Source organism: Dermacentor variabilis, chromosome 5, assembly GCF_050947875.1.
Source record: "Dermacentor variabilis isolate Ectoservices chromosome 5, ASM5094787v1, whole genome shotgun sequence".
Lineage (NCBI taxonomy): Eukaryota > Metazoa > Arthropoda > Arachnida > Ixodida > Ixodidae > Dermacentor > Dermacentor variabilis.
The window spans coordinates 144,608,246-144,635,654 of NC_134572.1; the positions used below are offsets into that span (position 1 = coordinate 144,608,246).

The following is a 27,409-nucleotide window of genomic DNA, read 5'->3' on the forward strand; positions in this document are numbered from 1 at the left end:
CTGAGGTGGTCGTTCAATCGTCCTCCTTCCAGCTTCATGATCCGACGCTGTAGTTGTCGCGCCTACACCGACACAGTAGTCCAAGTTGTCTAATAGTTTGCGCTACTAGATATGTTGTCGTGGTTGTTGCACCGTCGTCATTACAGCTTATGCCAAAGCTGCAATGCCTTCGTCGTTCCACCGACATCAACGTTCGTCATCTTATTGTAATCATACTGTCGTCATTCAATCGTCATTACGCTGAGCTTGTCATGGCGTCATCGTCATACAGCCATTATCATTCTTCCATTGTCAGACCGCCGTCCCAATGCCGTCGCGGTCGTGTTATGATCGTCAGTCCCGCTTCAGGATCCAATTCTCGCGATGCTAAGCCGTCGTCACGCCATCGTCGCTATACAGGTTTCCTGATACAGCCATTGTCACGCCATTGCCATCAAACATTCGTCAGCCCACTGTCGTCACTGTATCGTCGCCGTGCTTTCGTTGTCATGCCATCGTCTTCATCATGACTTCGGTATCGTCATCCCGTGGTGGTCACGCCATCGTCGTCATACCGCATTCGTCAATACATCGGCGTCATTCGTAGTTCTTCATTCTATCGCAGTTGTGCTGTCGTCCTTCAACCGCGGTTTTTTGCCGCCGTTGTCACGCCATCGTCATCATTGCGTTGTCGTCACACAGACGCTATCATACATCCATTGTCATGCCTTCGCTGTGCCATCGTCGTGATTTCCGCTTTGTCATCCGTTTGCTGTCACGCCGTCCTCAGCGTCTTCTTACAGTCTCGTTGTCCTCGTGCCGTCGTTGTCACGTTCTAGTCGTTATACCATCGTCGTAATTTAGGAATCGACATCTCATTATCACCACGCCTTTGTCGTTATACGACTTTGCAGTTCCATCGATATCATTCGTTCTTCGTCATTCCATCGTCACTGAGTCGGCGTCATGCCTCCTTGCTCATGGGCGACGTTGGCAAGATAGTGAAATATATCAAAGTGGGACGATATAGGTGAATGTGGAATATAGCCGAAGCAACGAAAGTCTCAGCATTAACACTACAGATATTACATAAACGTGACTTCCGAAATATTGCCTGTCGCTACATTGCTCGATGGCTATTCGCATTGCCATCGACAGTCCTCGCGAGATGTGTTCTGCCATAATTTTCTTTCCTTTATATTTTTGGTTTCGTAAAAGAGTAATTTGCTACTACAGTTCAAATAATTGTCCCGTTTAGTGCTTCTTTAAGAAAATCAATGCCATTATCACAGCCGTGTGTATTTGTGCCGCTCTAACCTACTGAGGCGAGGCCATACGACAGTGCCACAACGATGGCCACGGATACGAAATGCGACGACAATCATTGCTGCCACGATAATCAATATCAGCATATCCCATGTCCCGTGCAGAAGGGTCGCATCTGCCGGCGATTTCAAATCGCTCTTGTCTTGCGTGGGCCGACTCTTTTCTATGCATGCAAATACATCTAACCGTCTTCGATTGCGTTTTGCCCTGCTTTCGCGTTACTCTATAGCACACCATGCATTGCCTGCACTATACCCCCGCCCAACTCCAGCTCAACTTGGAACATCAGTTCCTCGTCAGTTGTTGGGGGCGAGGACTTACGGAGTCGCCATCTGTCGGAAGCGCTTCCCTTGCGTAGTATGAGGGATCACGCGGCGCGCTCCTCACAGGTTTTGCTTACGGTGCTCAATAAAAACACTACGCGGCAGCCCTCCTGGACATTTCTGTAAGTGCTCGCAAAAGAGGGAAGTTTTTTGCTGTCGAAAGAATAATCATGGGCAAACTAAAAGCGGAGAATCGTTTACAGACGCCATCTCTTTGCCGAATACGTAAAGTGAATGCCACTGCGCGTGGTCGCCGCGATGGAGCCTTCCGAACCGGCTTCTTGCGTGAAAGGTAGGTAAACGCTGAGAGATAGCCATGTTAAATATGTTCTTTTAATGGGCTGTCTGTATACCTAAATCGAGTATAACAGAATGAGGCCTCAGTGCAGCGATCCCACGGGGTCGCGGTGACCGACTGCGCGCCTGCATCCATGTACGCGCACAATGTTTCCTTTTCGCTGCAAACGCGTTTTCGCATCGTGCTGCGAGCTTTACGCAGCAGCATATGAGCATATGACAGCACGCGAGCAACAAGTTTCGCGTGGAAACTATTAGAGCTGTTCAAAAATAATTTCGTCATAACTACGGACTCGACAACTACCGTCTTGGTATGTCCCGTTACGATGATAGAATCTTTTTTTTTTCTTCTAAGGTCTTGGACGTTTAAATACCATTATTTCTCAAATTGCCTCGCACTGTATGTTTATCGGTCTTCTCAGCGAGCAATTACCCACTGCTTCGTTTATTTAATGCAATACATCTCATTGTTTGGTGGTACACAAGCGTGAGCATGTCATGCCTCCCTTTATGTGCTTTTTATGGTTCTCTTTCCATTACTGTGAACTTGCCAGTATCTAGCATCAACAAGTTCATAGACCAAAACTTCATAACGTTAGCCGGGAAGCGCGCGGGCGAGCGTCTCAGTGCGCGATTTGTGCTACTCACGGAACATCGCAGCCCTGACGCCGTAGCAGAAATCTTCCTCGCGTGTGTGCTTGCTGCACACTCGAGTTGTAGCCGATGGGTGTCCGTCGGTTCTAAGTTTCGCGAGCCAAGCTACACGCAGCTTCTTGTCCTGCGGCTACGTCTGAATAAGGCTGACACCGGGCTCCGTTGCGTACGTCCGGCACTGCGGCATCGAGCAGTAGTCTACCATGCTGCATGCCTCCAAAGGCATGTGCTTTTGCCTATTATAGTGCTTTCAAATGTCGTCAACCAGGCACCCAAGGCCGGAAAGCTTCACCGTTTAATCAGAGCCGCAGCCAAGGTGCGACATTAAACTTATGTTTTCAGTTCGCTTCGGCGCTTCCGAAGCAGCCGACGCGGCTGCTGTGTCCACGTGATCACTCATGCCACGTCACGCCGACGGTGGCGCCAGCTTTTCCAGTGGTGGAGCTCGCCCCCAATAGCGCTGTCATCAAAATACGAACCAGTACCAACTCGCCCAATTTACCCATCTTTTTTTTTTGAACGTCGGCTACGATCACTAGCTCTGTAATTGATTCTGCCCCGTTCCTGACCCCTTAGCATTTCGGACGGTAAGGGTTCCAGTATCACTACCTGGCGTCAGCCTTTTCAAACTACCATTTCTCCACTGCCCAAGGAGTACTACAACTCGCTCGTTTGTGACCGCTGTTAGTTCATGTTGACAGCCTCATCGCAGAGTAGATTCGGCTCATGGGCGCAGTCACCCTGGGCATAGAGTTTCATGCAATTACTAGAGGGAACTGTGGCGCTAGTGTCTACGGGAGCTGCAAGCTCCAGCCAGCTCCGGTCCAGCCAGCACGGGAATGATGGGTAGTACAATGGATTTGCCTAAACTTCGTTCTTCTGGCTTTAGATGGCTTCGTGACTTTGCAAAGGGATCATTTTTGAGAAAGTGCTGCGTTATAAATAATGAGGTAAGCATTATTAAAATTCTCCGACGGCAGGATTCGAACACAGGACCTCTAGAGCACAGAAGCGCGGTATTGAAACCATTATTCCACGGACGCATGGACAAGCGGAACCACTGGAATTAAAAGCGATTATTCGTGCTTGCAGAATCTTGTTACCGTCTGCATTTAAAATAAATATAAGCTACGTTGCAATACAGGCAAATTTAGGCCCAGATAAAGCGCAATAAGAGAAGCCTATCAGAAGAACGTCTGTATAGCCCCAGGAACGAAGATCAAATCCATGCATTACCGATCATTCCATGGTGGCTGAACAATCGCAGCGCCCACGTTCCTTCTAGTAATTGTAGGAAATTTTATGACCTTGGGTAGTTATATGAACAGTTTCTCAACTATGTGCGCAATGACATGGAGTTAACTTGGCCACGAAACATCAAACGCGGCCACACAATTAGCCATGTTTCACTTTAATTCATGCATGCAAATGAATCGCAGTAGCTTTTATTTGTTGTCAGAAAACGCCGGTGATAACGATCCACGACGGCATTCCAACACTTGCGTAAAATATGGCTTGGACAAAGTGTTCCAGCAAAATGCAGTGATATTACAGCGCAACTCCACCTCGTTCTCCAGGGAAGCCACCATTAAAACATCACACTATGTAAGCCGTGTGTGAAATACTTCATGTGCAAAAACATGACATTTCATACTGTCTTACCCTTAAGTAGGAAGTTTCCGAAAGACAAAGGGTGAGCAACGCTTCTGGCCTTCCGTGATTAACCTGGGAAGTCGTACTCAAGGTACGCGCACCTTCAAAGCGCACCCACAATTATGTTTCTTTTCGAGCAGACAAGGTCGCGACCAACGTATGCATGACACGTGCAGTGCATTTAAGTATTGAGTAAGTTCATCCGCAAGAACTAAACGACAAATGTACTTGTGGTACAACACTGGTTCCGACGGCGGAACATCACGGCAGCTACCAGCAATGGCAGCTGCTCACGTTGCCTATGCCTCTGCGACAAGTGCCTACTTTTGGTCCAGGATACGCTCGAGAACTGCCGCAACGACGACACACGGTGAACGGGTCGACTACACTCCAAGGCACGTCCAAGACCTATGCAACAAGTGTCAAAAGGCGAACCGCCAAACTCCCCCGAGAGAAAAAGAAGAAAAAGAAAAAGCCACGCGCTTCATCGCGCCTGGTGGCAAAAATGAGCACTACGGCGAACCTCGAAGCGATGACTGCTCCCTTTGCCAGCCTTGCCGCAGCGTTCTAAGAAATGCTTCGTGCCACCGAAGAGGCCCTGGTTAAAGTCGTGCTCCTACATTGCTTGCTAAACCTCCGACTGACTGCACGGACTAGGCGGGCATGTGACACTGAGACACAATCACTGTGCCTTCAGCAATCGTAAAACCATCGCGCGCGTTTCAATGGTAAACACCGACACATACGTAGGGGATGCGAGATGAATCCATACTGACACAAGCTCCTCCATGCGTGGGAAAACAAAAAAATAGAAACGGCACTCTATGGACAGTAGTTGGCTATTCGAACCGGCATTATCATTCAAAGCGCCAGCGAGCCGAGGATTCCCGCATGACATACATACCTGTTATCATGGAATGCCGTCCAATCAAGAGTTGCTTTCGGGACGCTCGCGGAGTGAAACGGACTTCCGCCTCCCGGAATGCACGGAACGCACACTACACACAGGGTGACGCGCGATCACTCCAACACCACAAGTTCAAGCCAGCGTTCCTGATGGAAGGCAGAAAAAGACACAGACGGGACGGGGAGCGATCCACGCGTTGGGAGCGGGGCGCTCTTTTCCTCGATGCACGAAGCAGGGCCAAGCGGGCGGCCCCTGCCTGCAGTTCACTGCTGCCGCCACGCAAGTTGCTCTCCGCCGCACTGAACGAGTTGGCTTCTTCGCCCGGTCAACCTGACCAGTGTCGACGTTCGCTTGCTTCCCGAACGTCCGAGAACGCGTTCATGCTGGTAATCCAGGGCTGGGAGGACTCGTCATTTATCGCGCTAGACGTTCCGCCGGTACTTGCGCAACCATGATCGAACACTTCGGCCGAATTGTTCAAAATTCCTACGCGGGACCATAGTAACCCACATGTCCGCCAGGGGGTGAGGAATTTGGAAGCTCAAAAGTTTGAAAAGACAACGCTAAGTGCCGTGGCGCCATCTACCGCAAGACAACGTATCTATGTTTTTCAAAACCTGTTCAGGTATTCTTGGTTTGAAGCAGGTTTAAAGATTGCAAGTTAAATGTGTTATTTAAAGGATTTGCATATTTATATGTAGTTTTGTTGGTATTAGAAAAAAGATAAATTTAATACATGAAGACGTTTAGTTCAGGTTTCGGTCTCGCATTTGTATTATCAGAAAAGAGATCAGTAACTAATTTATGTTCTTTAATTAGTGCAATATTTTTATATACAATATGAATTAATTAGGTATTTTAGTCGTTATATTGTACATGAGGCTGTGGTACTCTTTATTTCAACGTTTCTCAAAACAAGAGCTTTCTTTTCCCGCCGCCAGGCGGCCACAGCTCCAAAGCAGACACCACACCCGCTAGCAGAAGTTGTTTGAGCCGTTTGAGTGCACTTTGTGTCGTTTGTGTAACTCGGTGTGAGGAAAGCTCGGAGAGCGCATGCTGCTCTCGCAGGCTTTTCGAAGGAGTTAAGAAGTTCATCCTAGCCGCATTTTCTTTGTGCATTCGTCCAGCGATCGTTCATAGGAGCCTCCGCCACACACGAACAAGTTGGATTTCTCCACAGCATTATGATTGACATCACATCACTTGGAAAGCCCATCGCAAAGGCAAGTTTCCCTTGTTGTTTGCCGGGCCGAAGTTATACAAACTTCTGCGGAGAGAGATGGAAGTTGTTCCATTCCGTTTTTTTCCTAATGCTAGTAATAACGGTGCGATCGAGGTTACTTCTTCAAGGGGTTGGCGAGACTATGGACATGACCGCGCACTGCAAGCTTCCCGATCGCAAGAATCGAAAACGTACCTGATTTCTCGCTTGTGAACGGATTACCATGCGTAATTACAAGTGTGCTATTATTTGCTGTGAAACTTTGCGTTTGCAAAGAAAAAAAAGGCCGGCTGATTGTTGTCATTAAGAGTGGTGCAATTTCCCAAGACTACGAAAATTTGCTCGACCACGGCTCTTTGAGCCCTGATCGAAAGGGAACCGAAGTGTCAGAAGTCACTTGGAACTCGCGTAAAAGCTTCGCTTTGCAATCTTCTCGGCGTTAACCTGTACGCCCGGCGCATATAAAGAGTGCAAAGGACTATTTGCAACGACGCTACATCGAGGCTGTAAATGTAGTACGTGGTGCTAACCGAAGCCATGAAAAAGAAAAAAAAAAAGGCAAAAAAAAAAATCTCAGTTTCTTCCTGTCCTTGGCGAGGTGTCGTCTGCCGCTTCACCGATTCCGTACCCTTGCATACGCTCTGTCTCGGCGAGCGTCTTTTTTTGCGACTTCCTGCGCCGTCTTGTCGGCTGCGCCTGGAGCTGATGGCAATGAACCCCGCGACCGCCTCCTAACAAAAGGAGGTGGAGGGGAACCCTTGCACGATTCCTCGCGCTCTCCGCGCGTCAAGCAATCTGCTTTACTGAGAGCGTGATGCAGGAGTTCTGAATGCAGCGGCAGCAGGGCAGGGCTTTCGCAAAGCGCAACGGCAGGTGCAAATGAGCTTTCAAAGTAGATCGGCGCTGCCGACTAGCGCTGACGTTTGTGGGCTCGCTCGCTCGGTGGCTACGTCTGCGAGGAGGCGCCGCACGTCGCCTGTGTAGTATGTGCATACGTGTTGTGTGCGTGTTTGTGTGTTCGCGGAGTCGGAACACATGTTGAGTTTGAGGTGCATGTTTTTTTTTTGTTTTTTTTTTTAAGTGCGTGTATAAACGTCGGTCGCTCGATTTTTCGTGCGGCAACCCACGCACGCTCCCGCATGCGCGCAGAACACGCAACATGCCGTAAATGGTACCATAAATTTAGCGAATTCCTTACGAACGCCAGTGTCCTTTCTTGCGCCAGGACCGGCGGTCGCCGTTCGCAGTTTATAATACTTTTTTTTCCCGTGTAGTTGGAAGAAGATACACGTGTTTCTATAACGACCGCTTCGAGGAGCATTGTGACCTAGCGTTGGTAACATGCGCAGCCAGTTCGTTAGCATTCTATGCTGCTTATACTGAATCTGCACGGCAGTTATGCGGGAGAGAAACAGGAAGGAGTTGCAGCTTCACTGAAATCGGCGGTTCCGTGCGCCGATGGGTCGCGCGTCTGTTCACGAGCATATGGTGAGAGGATACGGGACAGCGCGAGCGTTGTTGTTGTTGTTGTTGTTGTTGTTGTTGTTGTTGTGACAGTTGCTAGGGGTGTGGCAGGCGCACGTTGCGCTGCGTCGCCCAGGACGTCAACATGCGGTGTGAAGTGAGCATGCCCGTTTCTTGATCCCGGCTGATCGTTTGGTTGGTCCTCAGTGAAATGGCGCAACCCGCTATGAATGATCGGCCATCCATCGGGCTGCGTACGAAGGTTCGAGAAAATTAAAAAAAAGGAAAGAAAGTTGGGAGAGGTAATTTGAAAGAAAAATTGGTAACTGAATATTGTGAGATGAAAAGTTAACTGATACAGGTATCAGGCGAATAATAACCAACCATTACAGTAACATAACTATGGAAATGCCGCAAAAAAAAAAAATGAAGAAGAAGAAGAAAGGCAAAATTTAGCGTGCACTTATTGTATCGCGCAGAAGACCGCGGAGAGTGCGTCGCAAAAACATTCCTGTGGCTGAAACCCAGTTCGGTCTCTTGCGATTCCGGCTGTCGGCCCGCGCGATTATCGCACCCTTTCTTCTCGTCTTCGTTCGCCCGCGAACTGCGAGTGCTAGCGCCGCGGGCCACGCCCAGAGTCGTCGAGAAGGAGAAGTCCTCGCGCGGTCTGCAGCAAGCAGACTGCGCGGAGGGCGCTTCTCTTTCTCCTCGGACGTTAGCCGGCCACAAACAAACCGCTCGACGAGCGACGCGGGCGAGGTGACTGCTCGTCACGGTCGTACTTCCTCAATAATGCGGCAATTTATCCTCGCGGGGAGTCCCGGAGACGTGTGTTGTTGACATCCACAATGGCTGTCCCAGTCAGTCCAGCAGTGGATCAATCAATCAATCCAGGGCGCCACTGCTGTCTGCAGAGTCCTTGAGTGACGCTTGCCGGGAGCGAGGAAAGCGATGTCCGGGCACAACTATCTACCCAGACATCGCGAACGTCAGAACTCTACCCAGAGAGGATCATTCCGCGCCACAGAGAATGTCGGCAGGTTTTGGAGCTTGTGCAGTGTTTCTACTGTGCCTGCATTTACAGTGCGCGCTTCGTTTCTTTTTCATATTTAAAAAAATAAAGAAAAGGAAAAGAAACAGTTGTAGGGAAGCACTTGTGCTCGCTTTCCTTCGCTAATTCCGTCTTACGCGCTATCGTTCCCTAGGAAAAAGTCTCATATGATATATATGCCACATACCCGATGGGAAAACATAGGTGTTCACACGACATTACTGGACACGCGGCATATGTGTCATGTAAAATTTTTATGGCGTTACAATGGATCCATACTATATATTCTGGGTCCTTCAATGCTTGAGGGAGCCTGCTATCATCATTACTGACCCCCTACCACACAAGGTATATGTTACGACTCATCTTAGCGTTCATCAATCAATTGCTCAGCTCCGTAGTTTTTAGTCGCATGCAAAGAACCTCACCGATCTCCCCCGTGTGCCGTTGTAGCTGACGGTTTGGTAACGACAAGGCAGTCGCGCTCGTTGTGTTGCGCTCGTTGGAAAGCTTCGCTGGTTGATAACGCGCGCTGTTTAAATACAAAGTAGGTCACTTTAAGGAGAGCGCTAGGTGACGTCATGACGACCATATCTTGGGGGAAAAGTACAAATAAACGACAAGTGACGGAGCCCATCTTGGAAATTCAGCATCTGAAAGCATCATATAGTGGCACAACACCTCATTGAGGCCGATTCGCAACTTCCACAACAACAACTACTACTACTACTTCTACTACTACTACTACTACTACTACTACTACTACTACTACTACTACTACTACTACTACTACTGTGCTAACACTAAACTACTAGTAGTAGTAGCACTACTGCTGCTACTGAACACCATAATAAAGCCTAATTTGCGCTCGTAAATAAATGAGAACTCGACCGGTGACTTTTTAGAAAATTTTATAGCTCAATAAAAAAATAAGATCAGCACATTGACTTCCTTGGTTCGGCAGAAGAGAGCGGTTCATTTCCTCAGCTCGCTGGGGGAAAAAAAAAAGCGAGAGCGTATTGAAAAGTAAGCAACCAGTTCAGCTCGCTATAGTGCTTAACGCTTGATGCCTGGTGAGAGCATTAGCCCAGGTTTTACATGCTAAATATGCTAAATCGTCATATAACGACTATCATAGGGTCGAGGCCGGCTCCGTATTCATCCTGACCACCGGGGGTGTTCTTTATCGTGGACCTCGATAATTGGTCATAATTCTGTCGCCTAAGCCGCGCGCGACAGTCGAACCTGCAGCATCGTGAACCTCGGCAGCACCTACGTCATAGTCAAGTGAGACATCGCAGCGGGGACGGATGCCTCTACTAATGTGTGTGCGTACGCTTTATCTCGCTGCAGCTGCCGCGTTATCGAGAGCCTTTATTGTGCATGTTCAATCGGGGGGAAAAAAAGGAAGTGTAACTACCGAAGGCGCCTCAGAAGTGTTTGCTTGCGAAGAGATAGATCATAAAGGATTGGTTGTGTTGTGATTAGTGCACGTTTGAACACATGCTGTGGCTGTGCCCGGCCTCTCCACCCATCAAGAAAGAGCAATGGGAGGAATCCGCCAAGAGCAGCAATCTCCACATTCAACTCCAGGCTGTCCAGAGGGCCCACGACATTGCGGCGGGAGTTCGTCTCCCGGTCCCATCGTGGGCGGAGCCACCGACTTGATCTTGGGGAGCCTTCGGCTCCCCTATGTCTTTTTCTTAGGACTCAAATAAAGTTCTTGTAATGTCATGGTTGTGTTGTAAACACGGCCTCTTCCGCAGTATCGATGGCCTGAGGTGAAAACAAAATATAAACGAATAATTGAATAAGCGTAAACATTTACTGTCCAGTGCAATACACATTCCACCTTCCTACTTCATTGGACGAGCGTGCACGAAAATCAACCCTTTCGGGTTAATTCTATTAAAGAGTGGTGGTTAATCGTGTCAAAATATTCAAACGACGCCAACGCAGACAACATACAGGAAATTCACACGAGTGCGCCCAATCCGGGCATTTCTCGTCTGACTTAACAAAATATTTCAGCGCTCAGTCGACATGGAATAGTAAAGTTAGCGGGTCATCGTGTCTAGAATCGCAAAAAAAAAAAGGGGGGGGGGGCGTTCCATCATTTCTGCCGCCCTCCGTTCCTCGCACCATATAAGTTTTTGGAACGCATTTCTCGTCTTCAGTCGACGCGTTATGGCTTTACTGCATACCGTTCCGCTTAGGTTCCAAACAGTAAGTGCAAGTCTTTATAGAATTTTTTTCGACGTACCTAAGTGGTATTGGCATTCGACGTCGCATCATCAAATGTACGGCAAGGTGTTTCATGTATTTGAATCCCGCACTTCTTAAAGTACCATATGTGGAATATTGTTCCGCAGAACTAATAATCATCTAGAAATACCTTCCAGTAAGCTGACCACTGTTATGTGGAACCGTGTGGCACGAAACGTAACAACTATCTAGCACTATGTTACAGTAAATTAGCCACTGTTATCCAACTCGCGTACCTCCACGGCCATATTGGAACAGTGTTCCACAAGTACGCGCCTGGAAACCAATGTTAAAGTGCGCGTGCTAGCGGGAGCTTTGCCCCCGCGGTTATATGGCAGGCGATGTGCCTGCGGAACGGCTGTTGCGCAATTTCGAAAGCCGTATGCCTTATTGCGAATCCAAGCAGCACGCGAAACGAGGATCATTGCGTCATCGAACGCACGCTGCCAGTTAATGTGGAACGCAAATAAAAAGCGCGACGAATGGTGAACGCAGCGCCCCCTGCTTGCCCATGCACTGACGGTATATGTACGTGATCTGAAGTTTCAATATTGTAGTCCATGCAGGGATCGACCAAGTATACCGTGGGGCCGGCTGAAAGCGCGGCGAAAATTAAAATTTGTCACGTACCATCAAAGCGACGATGAATCCTAAACGTGTCGCCTGACCGGACGAGCAGTGACAACGTCTTTACTTTCAACCGGTTTCACTTCGGCATATGCACACATGTGCAAGGTCATCCACCCGCAGAGGAAACAGCTCGTTATTACTCATGCACCGACAGATTAACCGTTAATTAATGGACATGTGATAGGCGTCGTATCATCCGCTACTTTCTTCTTTTTCCTTTAAAGTATATAGAATGGATATGTACAGCTGTATCTGATTGAATATTAATGAGGGGTTTTCCCTAAGTGCGGGCGATCCAGTGCCTGCACGGACGCGCACAGGCGTATACTAAATTCTCGCTCGCTTAGCCCGACGCACTCAGTTGGGTCACGTCGAAGGTGAACTGAACCGGAGATGCTTGCGCTTGATGCAGACCGAGATCCTTTCCATTCGCTGTTGGTGCCGTTGTTAACTTGTATTTGATAAAATGAGAGAGGAATGGAAACGGTGTCGAAAGAAAGCGGTGGTTCAGTCATTCGGATGGGACCTCGTCTCCAGTGGTACCGGTCACCCTGTAGACCTCGGTGATAATCAGCCCCGTCTTGTAGACGGGTGATAATATACGAGCTCTCTCTCTCTCTCTCTCTCTCTCTCTCTCTCTCTCTCTCTCTACACGCACGCACGCATGCACACACAGAACCGAGCCACCGTATTGTTAAGAGTCATACCGCTTGTCTCTGCACAGCGCCCGGTACACATTCCATTTCACGAGGTACAGGAGTTGTATATCCAGTCGTGGTACACGCTAGACCCTTGCACGACCAAGGGTCAGAAATATTACTGCTCCTCGTCGGTGCTCATTTTTGTAAATCTTTATGTGTCGCCGCATGTGCTGCGTCTGATGTCGCAGAGCTGACCTTTTCAAAAACAAACAAAGCAACTACGACATCTTCAGACACGCGTATATCGAAGCATCACAGGTGGACACTCTGGCTGACCCAGAGCGCCTTGTTACTCTAGCCCCTTTCGCAGTCTAGCCAGCGTCCAGTGACATTAAGCCAGTGGCCTGGCGCGCGCCATCTAGGGAGTGCTTATACTTACCGCGCACAGCGCTCCCTTCCCCATTCAGTGACCTATGGTTTTCTGTTTACGGATAAAATACTTTAGTCATTCACCGGGCTTATATGACCGGATGTGCCCCCGCGACAATGTGTGCGGGACGCTCAGCCGCGAGGCCTTTGTGATGGCGCTTGCTCTTATCCTTTGTTTTGCTTGCGCAACGCGGTGTCTCCAGTTTCCCGGTTCGTTGTGGCCGGCCGGAACCGCGGCTTCGCCCAAGGTCGCGCGTCCCCGTGCTTCCGTGCAGACACGCGCCGCCTCGCTGCGCGGCCGTCGACTTTCCTTGATTGTCGTCACCGCGTGATCACGAGCTCGCGGTACGTGGCACCTCTCCAGAGTGTTTTTGGGCGTGCGGTGCGGTGCGCACGTGTCCTTTACTCTCTCTTTCTCTCTCTCTCTCTCTCTAATAGTTACTTGGGGAGCGTGTTCCGCCTTCGCACTGGGCCAAGGCTCCCTTCACCGTGCTACCTTTAGAACAACGAATGACCTCGCGGGCATCATATTATGCAGTTAAGTGCTCTAGCCGCAAACGATCGTGGCTGCGGTGGGGATTGCTTCCGTCGCGTATAGCGCACACTGGCGTATACATATACGAATTGCCGAACAATGTGCACGCGACGGAGTGGACACAACAACGAGATCTGAGCGTGTTAATTTGTTACGTGCACATCTCCGACCTGGAGAAAAAGAAAAGGCCCGGCTTCTTCTGCTGTCGCTCAAGGACAGTCGCAGCGAGCATTTAATCGTAACAAGAAGGATGACGATGCACTTTTGTATTTGCGTGGTCGTATACCTCTGAGACTATGCGTTGAGACCTCGGTTGCTTTTAGTCCTCTTCGTACTCATTTTCAAAACTTGTATTTCTTCTTACAATATTCCCATTTCCCACGTGCACGTAATTAAAGCTTTCTGTTATGGGAAAAGAAGGAAGATAGCAAGGAGTGTCGCTATTTTGTGCGGGTAGACTTATAGCCTACCGAGAACTGCAGGCAGCTAGTTGCTGCGCCCGAGAACCGCTCATCAAATGCGGCAGGCATCCGAGGCCCATCGCATTCCATCTGGCAACACAACGGCACCTAGTAAGACAATGGAAACCTAATTGCGAGACATAGAATTAAAAGGAAGTCAGATGTGTTAACCATTCAAGAGTCTGGTTGGCTACCGGCTAGGCTGGTGGAAGGGAGGAGGGTAATACAAAGAAGGGAGAAGCGTCTTATGTGCACGCGCAGTGTTTCAAAGGTAATGCGCGTTCTGATATCGTAGTTTAAGAGAGCTCAATGCTGGGCTACTCGGTATTTTGACATGAGAACCATATTGAAATACAGCGCGACGGGACGGCCCAACAGAGAGGAAGACGCACACAGGCACAAGCTAACAACTGATTTTACTGAAGCCAGACCCACAGTTATAGATATCCGCAAGCTGCGCAGACGAACCGTTACAAGGAAAAATGGGATTCGTGGAACAGGAAGTGATTAAACCAGGCGCGACAGGAATTGCGTTTCTGCATTGTACAGTGCAATCGATGTTCTGCTTACACAAAGCTGACCTGCTTTTATGATTAAAAAAAAAAAAAGCCTATAACGTCTCACGAGCGTTCTTTTTTTTTGTTTTGTTTTTTTTGCTTGCTCTTGCCTAGGATTTTCACGCTACGGAAACGTGGTTCACAAGTGGGGCAGCTACTACAATGGTCAGCAAGATGTGTATTCTCTTTATATATATATATATATATATATATATATATATATATATATATATATATATATATATATATATATATATATACAACGCGAAATGATGCCACAAAGAAAGAGAAAACGACGCATAAGTGCGGATTCCCGCAGGGCGCTTTATCCTCGTTACTGTTAACTCCACCCTCCACATTTGCAATACACAGTGAAGAGACAACTGCACGAACATTTTACTCGGCGAGAACGGTGTCGTCCTCCATGCCACCAAGTTCATCGGACAGGCAGCATTTCAGAAGTGCCCGCGACACAGTTGAACACGGCTCCGTTTACGCAGTAGCAAACGCGGTGGCGTCTAGTTGGTTTAGTAGTATGCTGCATGCAGTTTGGAGCGCCAGAAAAAAAAGAGAAACGAAAAACGCGGTATGTTCGTGACAATTGAACCCGAATATAACGCGAGGGGTGTTCTAAGGCCAGAAACGTTAAAAAAATAAACGTGTTATACGTGTGCAAATACAGTGTATACGTATTTGCTAACGTTCATGCCAGGCTTCAAGAGCCACCAAAGGACAATAGAATGTCACCATAGACTATACGATAGGCAAGCGTTCTTTTGGGACTCTATTTGTCACTTATTTCACGGAATGACGCCGTCTGCTATGACTTCGGCTACTACAGAAGGCTATATCCTTAGTCTATATTTTCGAACTTCGCGCCCAAACCGCATCGCCAGTATGACAGTGTGACGTCACGGACCTCGTTTGCTCGCGTTTCGTACGCTTTTGTGCTGGAAGAAAGTTCGCGAAACTCGCTCTATTCATTCGTTGTTTCCTGCAGAATGCAAAGTAAAGGTTTACCAATAAACATCTCTTCCGCAGCAGGACATGTCGAAACCTGTGACGTGACGGGGACACTTATAGTACTTGAACTTCAAGTTGGTCTTGCCACCCGCATTTTGTGTGTCTTATCCTTTCTTGCCAAGCCAATGTGCGGAGAAGGAGCGTTTTATGTCGGCATTTCAAGAGCGTTGTCATATGCATGCAAACGTTGAATGTCATCCATATTTCACAACCTTTAACTGCATACATCTTATCCTGATGATTATGTTCACGTGGCGGAGAGGGGCCACTTACTTCTGACTCAGTGCTCGGTTGGTTGCGAACTAGTTGGTTCGTTTAGGGGAGAAAAAAAAAAGAATTGCAACGTACTAGGCTAAATGCAATACCTGCGGTATCGGCATTGCGTTATCTGTTTATCGCAAATTCAACGGTTTGCGCATTTCTTTACATTGGTAGTTGAATGATTACCTGTTTTTTTTTATTCTATTCTTTCTTTTCGCGCCTCTTTTAGGTGGCACCTATTATAGTCATGCTTTACATTGACTCCCTCAAGTTTGGCGCAGTAAAATTTGGTAGCCATGCGCTCTATCCTCACTCCTTCCTTTCTTAATAAAGGGAAAACGCGTTATACCCCCAAAACATCCACCCAATCGTAGCAAATCTACGATTGGGTGGATGTCTCATTTCCCGTTTATTTATTACTTCTCTCCACCTTGCGGGTTTCCGCAGAACTATTAGGTCAAATTCTTCTTTTATTACTGCGTTTTGCGCTGTAGGTTACGCGCATCGTTCGCCGTTTCTGACGTCACCGCGCAGTGGATGTTTTCGAAAAGCGAGCGGCGTGCGCAACAAAAAGGGCGAATCCTTCAGACCCGACCCAATTTTTTTGCTCGTGTCGCGTAATAATTCTGACCTTACGTTTTCAGCTGGAATGGAGTCTGTCTTCGTGACTGGCCCATCACTAACCTTGTTCCTTAATTCGAGAGCCGCGTGTGTGGCCTATTACATGCGCGTGTACTCGTACATGTTTCTTTCGTTTTACTCGCGTTCATCGCATCCTTACTTCTCATATGAGCAACACCGCTCGTATACTTGTGGGGGCAGCGCTATACTTTGAGCCTTGGTCGGTGTTAAGCGGTCAAAATAGGCGTGCGTTAGTGGCAACCGTAACCCCGACGTGGGTGGTTGTTACCATTGACACAATTTCAATTTTTTGTACACCTCAGAGTTTTGTACAAATCAGAGTTAGACTTTGGTCATCTCTCTCTCCTCTCTTCCCCCCCCCCTCAATATCTGTGCAACTCAGCCTCATTCCCCTCTCTCCGTGAAATTAACGACAAATTGAAGACTAGAAACACATATGCACACGCATGTGCGTACAAACACACACGCACTACCGCAAGGTATAAAATAAACCAGTGTGGTTTTGAATGCGGCAACAAAAATTAGTATGGAAAACCGCTCACATGATAGATAGATAGATAGATAGATAGATAGATAGATAGATAGATAGATAGATAGATAGATAGATAGATAGATAGATAGATAGATAGATAGATAGATAGATAGATAGATAGAAAGAAAAGGTGGCACTGCTGTTCTGCTGATCGACTGTTCGTGCATACAGCACGCTTTGCACCGGAATCAGCAACTGCCACAGCGACACGTCAGTCCGCGCATCTCCTCCTCTCCCTCCTTCCTCCGCCGTTCCTCCTCGCAGTAGCAGAGGTCAGGACTGAAACTGTTCGTTCCGGTTAGACAAGAGTAGGTCAGCTTGGTAATGTTGTATGGTTTTGAATGTTTTATCTCTTCTTGTTGAATTCCAGAGGAACGTTTTGTAGGGCTCCCGGCCGTGCTCTTCTCGTTTTTAATGCGTGAGAATACTTTGGGCACTTCACGCAGTTTTCGTGGGCATCTGTATATGTTTATATCTAACCGTTTTCCCGACTGCTTGGGTCACTAGGTAGTCCGTGGTCGAAAGGTCAGTGCATCGGGCTGCTGTGCTGAGGTAGCAGAGTTCGAAACCAACCATCGGACCAACTTGGATCACTGAAATAGGTGGCAGTGTGTACATGCGTGCCGCTCTTCAACGAACCTCTATCACGCCGACATGGATCGCTTGTAGATGCGGGACTGGGTGCGTACCGCTGATCGAAGAAGCTCTCTGGCGCCGACTTCGAAAAATTGACCGTCCGGCGTTATGGCACCACTATTCAGTGGCAGCAATATAGCGGCTCGAACCCTCGACCTTTGGTGTTAATTAATACGAACTTAATTAAGGCACAGTTAACTAAGAGATAATTAAGGCACTTTAACCTACGACCTTTGCTGGGAGTTGGTGGGAGCGCGCAGGCTATCGCCTTCATCCTCTTTAGCGTATGCTAAAGCGGCCTTAAATTTTTTTCGCAATATTCAGAGAGCAGTGCATAGCGATTGGTGTGAGCGGAGAATTTCGGGGGAAGAAGTCTTGGAAGAAGTGTCCAAAGTAGTAAACTGGAAAGCTTAGGTGTGAGGATCAACGGCGCGAGTATCTCAGCAACCTTCGGTTTGCACATGATACTGTCCTGTTCACCAACACTGGGGACGAATTACAACAAATGATCGAGGACCTTAACAGAGAGTGTAACAGTAGGGTTGAAGATTAATATGCACTAAACAAAGATAATGTTGAATAGCCTGGCAAGGGAACAAAAGTTCAGGATCGCCAGTCAGCCCCTAGACTCAGTGCAGGAGTACGTTTATCTAGGTCAGTTACTCACAGGGGATTCTGATCATGAGTAGGAAATTTATAGAAGAATAAAGATAGGTCGGAGTGCATACGGCAGGCATTAACAAATCGTAACTGGAAGCTTGCCGCTGTCGTTGAAAAGAAAAGTGTACAATCATTGCATTCAACTGGTGCTGACGTATGGGGCAAAAACTTGGAAGTTAACAAAGAAGCTTGTAAACAAGTTAAGGGCCGCGGAAAGAGCGATAGAACGAAGGATCTTAGGCGTAATGTTAAGAGACAGGGAGATAGCTGTGTGGATCAGAGAGCAAACGGGGATAGCCGATATTCTAATTGACATTAAGAAAAAAAAAATGGAACTCGACAGGCCGTGTAATGCGTAGGATGGATAACCGTAGACCATTAGAGGTAGAGAATGAGTACCAAGAGACAGCAAGCTCAGTTGAGGACGGCAGAAGGCCAGGTGGGTTGATGAAGTTAGGAAATTTGCAGGCGCAAGTTGGAATCAGTTGGCGCAGGAGAGGGGTAATTTGAGATCGCAAAGAGAGGCCTTCGTCCTGGGAAGTGGACTTAAAGGATGATGATGATGATGATGATGATGATGATGATGATGATGATGATGATGATGATGATGAAGAAGTTGATAGCCGTCTATAAACGGCACAGACTTGTTCAAAAATACCTCGAATCAAGCGAAAACATTTTTGCCTAGGAAATGTATTGAATATTTTGTCTAATTTCGACAACCATTATTGCGGTGCCTAGGTTCTTTACGCACTCTAGGGGAAGATCTCTCGTTCTCTTTTAATCCCCCTACTCCTTCCCCCGTGCAGGGTAGCCAACCGTACTAGCTCTGGTTAACTTCCCTGCCTTTTTATGCATCGTTTTCCCTCTCTCTTGGGGGAAGATGGCTGAAATAGATTAATACATTGACTGCAAACGGTCTAATACCAGTGGGTCACCAAAGATTACAACATGTTACCTCTCGCTAACCAATTTTGTGGTTATGCATGACACTTTGGGTTAGAGTTGTCGATTTCCGACGATGGTTACACATCCAGATGAGTTCTCCGGTCGTGAACCGCGCGGAAACTTGGACTTGATTGCCAAATTATACCGCCTCGTGGATCAAAATAGCTTGAATGCGGAGGAGCACCCAAAACCAGCGACAAGCGGCTCAAGAATCTCACGAGCGACTCGGGCGGGAACGAACAGCCCAAATCCGCCTCTCTTTACAGTAAGTGGAGCTGCAATCACCGTGAGAGCAGTCCAACCGGAAACCCGCGGCGTCCTGTATGCTTTCCCAAGATCGATTCAGTTTCCGTACAAGCCCGTTACACATACGCTGCGACTTCTCGACGCACTGCTAACTTCGCGCCTTTTGTGATCTGACCCAATTACCACATCGGCAGTCGCGGTCCTGCAGCCGTGTGCGACAAGGAGAGATTATATTGTTCGCGCCTTTTCCACCCCGTTCCCGTTCTCCACAGCCGCGCTGGCGATCGATTTGTGTGGAGCGCCAAACGACGCCCGTGGGCGAAGCCGGTGTCACACTCGTTGCCAGCCGCGCAACACCCGTTTAGCGTGTCGACGCACGTATATGTCACAGGCACGCGTGCGCGCTCGCCGCACCTTGGAGCAGCCAAGGCGGCCCGAAGTCGAGCGCAGCGGCGACGCTTGTTTGCGTGCCGAGGGGTGATCGAGTTCGGTACACGCACCCGCGTGCAGCTGCTGCACGTGCGTTGTTCCGTATCAACGGGCGGGATCGGGAATGTGCAGTGCACGTGTGATCCTGCCGCGGCCCTCGTGATTTCCTCCTCTATAGATGACCAAATTCGATGTGGGAGACAAAGGAGGCAACCTATGCGGCGCCGTCACACCTTGCGTGTCTCTGTCCTTCGCTCTATCTCGACGGGGACGTGGTATACGAGCGTTCGACAACTTTCGAATAGCGTTTCCGCCTTCGAATTGAAGTGCTCGCTATTCGAAAGTGCGAATATTTCCCGAACAGTGGTTCGACGTTCTCAGTTGTCGACCGCTTGCGCGATAAAAAAACATAATATTGGAGCAAATGTGCGATAAGTTTCATCCCATGCATGTTGGCGTTGGAGAGTCGCGACGGAGACCGCGGACGCGCGCAACAGCTTTCGCCTCTGTGTGACACCGTTTTGTGTAAACTCTACATTGCAGCACCCGCGCGCAGCTCCGCGGTTGTTCGACGCGAACGTCGCATCGCGTTTGATCGTGTCGCTGATATATGTCGCTCGCGGAGACGGCTTTCTCGGTGTATGTACCATACGCTGCGTATACGCCATCGCGCGTGTCAAGGCATAGTGTGTATCGCATCCGCTTTTGCTTGCTGTTTCGATAGCACCGATGGTACGACCTGTTGGGAACTCGGCGCTGACGCCCGTGGTTGTACCTGGGTCGCAAGCCCCAAGGGTAGCGTTGGCCTGGCGGCCTGGGGTACAACTGGAAGCATCCGAAGGTCCCGGCAAAGCATGAGTCGACTGGTAACAACAAAACAACTTGTTTATTTTAACATCGCAAAGAGTTGGCGGTCAGGTTGACCGAAGTAGAGAGACGGGAGAGCACTTTACTCAACAGAAGAAATCGGAGCCCTCCTTTTGGCGTCCGGGGGCAGCTGTTTTTATACTCTCGCAGTTGAGGGCAAGAAGGAACCCCTTAATAGACGAGCACGTGAATGTACAATGGGCTAATGGTGACGCACACTGTCGTAGCGCTGCCGGTCGGGCACAATGACTGTAATGAGAGGGTGATCCTTTGCGGTCGCATCGCCGCAGTCGCGCCTGGAAACACCTGGCGGGGAGCGTTGCGGCGACGACGATCGGGCCAAAAGGTCTGCCGCCCCGCCGCAGTCGCGCCGGCAAAACCACGTGTCGCAGGCGAAACGCAACAGACCGCCCCGCCGGGGAAAGGAGATCCCGATGGACAGGGGACTGCATCCGCTGTCCGGAGGGATGTCGCTCGATGATGCTCATAACCGAAGTCGGGCGTCCCTCGATGTTTCTTGAGCGCAGCGCACAGAGAAGGCCTCGTTCTCTCGTTCAGGTTCGCACGGGACACTGCAAAGTGACTTCGGGAGAGTTCACATTTTTGTTCTCGTTCCCGGCAAGCGTTAGAACTACGCTGAAACTCAACCGCTCAGTCAGCAAGCACGGCACAACCCTCACTAAGCCCTGCCAGGCTCTTTCCCCTTTTTATACCACTGCCTAGTTCCTTACAGTAGTCTAGCATCACTCAGAACGCGTCCACAAATTGAAAAATTGCACTAGAAAGCATATCATCACTTTGAAACACTAAACAAAAGCAATATGTTAAAAAAAATCCTGCCTCAGGAAGAAAAACATCAGTAACAAACAATTTTGAGGCTGATTCCTACGTTAGGGGCTTCGACTTAAGCCATCGGCGTTACCGTTGAGACTCCCCTTTTTGTAACGCACCTCAAAGGAATATTGTTGTAAAGCGAGGCTCCAGCGCAGGAGGCGGCCATTTTTGGGAGAGATGGTCTGCAGCCATTGGAGAGGGCAGTGATCCGTCTCAATGATAAACCTCGAGCCGGCTAGATAGCATGACAATTTCTGAACGGCCCACACGAGACATGCACACTCTTTCTCGGTGGCGCTATACGCCTGCTCACGACTGGTCAGCTTACGACTAGCATACAGGACGGGGTGTTCTACTTCTCCATTTTCCCGTTGGCACAGTACAACGCCCATGCCTCGCTCACTAGCATCGCACTGAACAATGAACCCTGTTGTATAGTCTGGCGATCGTAGCACAGGCTGGCTTGTTAGGGCACTCTTTAGGGCGCTAAAAGCTCTTTCCTTTGTCTCGTCCCAGACGACTGTTTGAGGCTCTGTCTTTCTTAGAGCATCCGTCAGGGGAGCCGCGATATCAGAGTACCTAGGGATGTACCTCTGATAGTAGCCGGCGACACCCAAGAACGACCGAATATCGGTCTTGGTGCGCGGTTGCGGAAAGTCTCGCACAGCGGCCACTTTTATTTTAGAGGGGCGGCGACGACCCTGACCAATCACGTGACCGAGGTAGACAACCTCGGCCTGTGCTAACTGGCACTTAGGAGCCTTGACTGTCAAGCCCGCTTCGCGCAGGCGGGTTAGCACTGCCCGCAAGTGTGCCATATGCTCAGACCAGGATGCGGAGAATATCGCTACGTCGTCTAGATACGGTAAAGCGAATTCTTGCTGTCCCCGCAACACTTTATCCATGAGGCTTGAAAAACAGTATGGCGCGTTCTTCAAACCAAAACTCAACACTTTAGGACGGAATGTTCCCATTGGTGAAATGAACGCCGCATACCTACTAGCCTCTTCTGTAAGTGGAACCTGCCAATAACCCCTGACAAGATCTAGGGTGGAAATAAACTGAGCGCTACTAACTTTCTCAAGGCGCTCCTCGATGTTAGGGATCGGATAAATTTGATCCTTAGTGATGGAATTAAGCCTGCGGTAGTCGACGCAAGGACGAGGTTCCTTGCCCGGTACCTCAACTAAAATCAAAGGGGAGGTATAATCACTCTCACCTGCCTCAATAACACCGAGCTGTAGCATTTTCTTTACCTCAGCCTCCATAATATCGTTCTGGCGGGGTGACACCCGATACGCCTTGGATCGTACTGGCTCTGGGGAGGTAAGTTCTATATCATGAGTAAGTACAGAAGTCCTACCAGGCCTCTCAGAGAACAGACCTTGAAACTCTTGTAATAGCTGGTGTAGTTCGGTTTTCTGCTCGGGCGACAGCGGTGCTTTACTGATAAGGTCACTAATGACTTGACCGGTGTCTTCCCTGTTCGTCACTGAGCCTAGTCCCGGAAGCTCGACCGGAAGCTCTTCAGGAACGTTTACCATCATGCACACCACTGCTTCCCTTTGTCTATAAGGTTTGAGCAGATTACAGTGGTAAACTTGCTGTGCTTTCCGCTTTCCTGGCAGACTTACCACGTAGTTAACGTCCGACAGTTTCTGAACAATTCGTGCTGGGCCCTCCCACTGCACGTCTAGTTTGTTGTTTAGCGATGTGCGCAATATCATGACCTCATCGCCCACCTCAAAACGACGGGCCCTGGCGGTCCGATCATAATAAACCTTGGCCCTCTGCTGGGCCTTTGTCATTGCTTCACCTGACAACTCCTGTGCCCTTCTTAAGCGTTCGAGGAGCTTAAGTACGTACTCCACCACGACTGGGTCGTCGCCCCTGCCTTCCCATGATTCTCGAAGCATGCGAAGCGGAGACCGAAGCGAGCGACCGTACACCAGTTCAGCTGGCGAAAACCCCGTAGCTGCATGCGACGCGGTCCTTAAAGCAAACATCACCCCAGGCAGACACAGCTCCCAGTCAGTTCGATGTTCAAAACACAACGCTCTCAACACGCGCTTCATGACGGAGTGGAGCTTCTCAACGGAATTCGACTGTGGGTGGTACACTGAGCTGTGTAACAGCTTTACCCCACACCTTTCGAGAAAAGTTGTCGTCAAAGCGCTAGTAAACACTGTGCCCTGATCTGATTGGATTTCCGCAGGAAAACCAACTCGCGCAAATATGGACAGTAGTGCATTGACTATCTCAACTGAGCTGAGTTCTTTAAGCGGCACTGCTTCAGGGAACTTTGTCGCTGGGCAGATCACAGTCAAAATGTGTCTGTACCCCGTGGCTGTTACCGGCAGAGGTCCCACTGTATCAATAACGAGCCGTCTAAAAGGCTCCGTAATGATAGGTACCAATTTCAACGGCGCCCTCGATTTGTCCCCTGGTTTGCCCACCCGCTGACAGGTGTCACATGACCTCACGAAATGGTCTGCGTCCCGAAAACACCCTGGCCAATAGTACTCTTGCAAGAGACGGTCCTTAGTTTTCTTAACTCCTAGGTGTCCGGACCACGAACCCCCGTGCGTCAAGCGCAACAGATCCTGACGATAGCATTGAGGCACGATCAGCTGATCGAACTCCACTCCTCTGCGGTCTAGATACTTCCGGTACAGGACTCCACCTCTTTCCACAAAACGCGCATTTTTCCTGGCGATACCTTCCTTGACATTGCAGCGCACGTTTTCCAGGCTGCCATCCTTTTTTTGCTCGGCTATCAAAGCCGACCGGCTGACTTTTAGCAACCTATCAAGTCCGTCTGACGTAGGCGCGATGAGCAAATCTGTAGATAGCTCTTCTAACTTTCCCTTATCGGGCATTTCCTCTCCAGTATCTGGCGCCTTCAACGCTACAGACTCAATTTTATTCAGTTCGGGCGTGCTCTGAATATCAGCTTGCTGCGCCTCTGACCCTTTTTCGTTGTTTGATAACGTCGGCCCCGCAACTACCGCCTTTGCAGCGAGCTCCCGAACCTTCGACCTGGTTAAGGCCTGAACACTAGCTTCACCAAACAAAAGCCCCTTCTCGCGCAGGAGGTGATCGGACCTGTTTGAAAATAGGTACGGGTACTGGGGTGGCAGCATAGATGACACTGCCGCCTCCGTCTCAAGCGCTCCGAAAGGTCCTTCAATAAGCACCTTTGCTACTGGCAGACACACGCTATGAGCTTCCACGGCTTGCTTGATCCACGCGCACTCGCCCGTGAACATATGGGGTTCTACGTAAGACGGGTGAACTACATCCATCGTAGCTGCGGAATCGCGAAGCACTCGGCACTCTTTCCCGTTCACGAGGAGGTCTCGCATGTAAGGCTCGAGAAGCTTCATGTTCTCGTCAGTGCTGCCTATTGAAAAAAACACAACTTTTGGTGTTGTTTCCGGACACTGCGCCGAAAAGTGACCCGGCTTCTGGCACGTATAACAAACGCGCGCTCGCCTCATCTCGAACCGCTTTCTGCGTTTGGCTGCCGCCGTCTCTTTACGTTTGGTCGGACTGCTTTCACTCGCATCCTCACTACGCGTGTCCCCCTTTAATCTCATGGGCGTGAATTTCGGCCTCTCAAACTTCGAGCCAAATTCACCCTTTTGACCGTCCTTAGCTCCGCGAGCCCGACGCGTCACAAACTCTTCGGCTAGCTCAGCGGCTTTAGCCACCGTACAAACGTCTGGCCTATCCAAGACCCAGTATCGCACGTTCTCCGGTAACCGACTATAAAACTGTTCTAGCCCGAAACACTGCAGAACTTTATCGTGGTCACCGAACGCTTTCTCTTCTTTGAGCCACTCCTGCATGTTTGACATAAGCCTATACGCAAACTCTGTATATGACTCACTTTTGCCTTTCTCATTTTCCCGAAACTTCCGACGGAACGCCTCCGCAGACAGCCGGTACTTTTTTAGAAGACTCGATTTCACTGTGTCGAAATCCTCTGCCTCCTCTCTATCCAAGCGAGCGACTACGTCGGCCGCCTCGCCGGGTAACAAAGTGAGCAAGCGCTGTGGCCACGTTTCCCGAGAGAACCCCTGCTTCTCGCACGTTCGCTCAAAGTTAACCAGGAACAAACCAATGTCCTCTCCAAGCTTAAACGGCCGCATCAGGTCAGTCATTTTGAACAATACGCGTTCTCCTGCACCGTGTGCCTGACTTCCATTACGAGCGCGTTCCATCTCTACCTCAAGACGCTTCATTTCCAAAGCGTGTTGACGGTCACGCTCTTGTTTTTCTTTTTGTTCTTTAAGTTCGCGCTCTTCTTTTTCTTTTTGCTCTTTAAGTTCGCGCTCCTGTCTTTTTGCAGTCTCCCTCTCTTCAATGGTCTCAAGGCATTCCGACAGCTCGTCATCCTCAGCCTCTAACTCAAGAATAGCCTTTATCAGTTCTGGTTTTCTGAGTTTGTCCGAGACATCCAGACCCAACTCTCTTGCAAGCTCCAACAATTTCGGTTTGCGCAACGACTTCAAATCCATGGCTGCTCTGAATGCTGCTTTCTCTACTGCTTACTATTGTCTTGCCGCAAACTAACCCGGCAGCAACGACAACCACAATTACCAGCTCTGTTTCTGACACTAACAAAAGCCTGGCAAAGCTCAGAAGAAGAAAGTCCCGCACTCACCAAACCTCGCAGGCAGGAATTCCGCGCAGTCGTTCCGCTGCAGGCAACCAGTCGTCACACAGGGCTCGTTGCACTGCTCCCGGATCGTCGTTGAGCTGCTCAGCATACAGTCAACTGCATATCTTCGCTGCTGGCCTCCGTTGTCGCGATCTCACCGCTGGCAGACAGTTGTTTGAAGTCGGAGGCGATCTCACCGCTGCCAACCAGATGTTTGAAGTCGGAGGCGATCCCACCGCTGCCAACCAGATGTTTCGATCGCACCGCTGGTGCGATCGGTTGGGAACTCGGCGCTGACGCCCGTGGTTGTACCTGGGTCGCAAGCCCCAAGGGTAGCGTTGGCCTGGCGGCCTGGGGTACAACTGGAAGCATCCGAAGGTCCCGGCAAAGCATGAGTCGACTGGTAACAACAAAACAACTTGTTTATTTTAACATCGCAAAGAGTTGGCGGTCAGGTTGACCGAAGTAGAGAGACGGGAGAGCACTTTACTCAACAGAAGAAATCGGAGCCCTCCTTTTGGCGTCCGGGGGCAGCTGTTTTTATACTCTCGCAGTTGAGGGCAAGAAGGAACCCCTTAATAGACGAGCACGTGAATGTACAATGGGCTAATGGTGACGCACACTGTCGTAGCGCTGCCGGTCGGGCACAATGACTGTAATGAGAGGGTGATCCTTTGCGGTCGCATCGCCGCAGTCGCGCCTGGAAACACCTGGCGGGGAGCGTTGCGGCGACGACGATCGGGCCAAAAGGTCTGCCGCCCCGCCGCAGTCGCGCCGGCAAAACCACGTGTCGCAGGCGAAACGCAACATTGCGCAGCTTTTCTATCCACCACCTATCCTCCGGTGGCGACGCCGGAATACTACGAGGCCTATGCGAGCGAGTTGTGAGCTTAGCGACACTGTTGGTGCATGGCGAGATCGTGTGAACCAAAGCGCAACGAACATTTGTTGAAATAGTCCGACGTCTCCCTCTCTATATGTATTCTTTTCCTTATTATTGCGAATGCGTTTTGTGACTTCGTTTTCTTTTGACAGGGCATCTGCCCTAAAGTAGCAACGAAGCTATACAAAGACACCCTCGCTGTGCGGTTCGCTATAGCCTTCCGATTACAGCTGAGGTGGCGCAACGACTGCCCGGAAATGGCGTTGTCCCCAAGTTCCATTCCCGGACCAGAACGCCAAAGAGATAGCCAAAATTAACCTGCGTTTGCTATGGCCTTTGCCGTCGTCCTAGCCCGGATTCCCTACTACTCGAACCACAGGGGCTGATT

At 49.5% G+C, this 27,409-nt stretch overlaps 2 protein-coding genes across 3 annotated transcripts in view; one reads left to right on the forward strand and one right to left on the reverse strand.

The window, feature by feature from the left end:
- Window positions 1–5,673, reverse strand: part of LOC142583201 (uncharacterized) — a 162,243-nt gene extending 156,570 nt beyond the window's left edge. The window contains exon 1 of the mRNA XM_075693556.1: window positions 5,137–5,673. The gene's annotated coding sequence lies outside the window, so the exon portion shown is untranslated. The remainder of the gene's footprint in view (window positions 1–5,136) is intronic.
- Window positions 5,674–6,108: 435 nt separating this feature from the next.
- The window catches only part of LOC142583205 (coronin-2B-like), a 259,186-nt gene continuing 237,885 nt past the window's right edge, over window positions 6,109–27,409 (forward strand). Inside the window, exon 1 of one of the 2 annotated variants that reach the window (XM_075693559.1) lies at window positions 6,109–6,362. In XM_075693559.1, the coding sequence (XP_075549674.1) occupies window positions 6,324–6,362 (39 nt within the window). In that variant the 5' untranslated portion in view covers window positions 6,109–6,323. The remainder of the gene's footprint in view (window positions 6,363–27,409) is intronic. The other variant, XM_075693560.1, reaches the window with a different exon arrangement.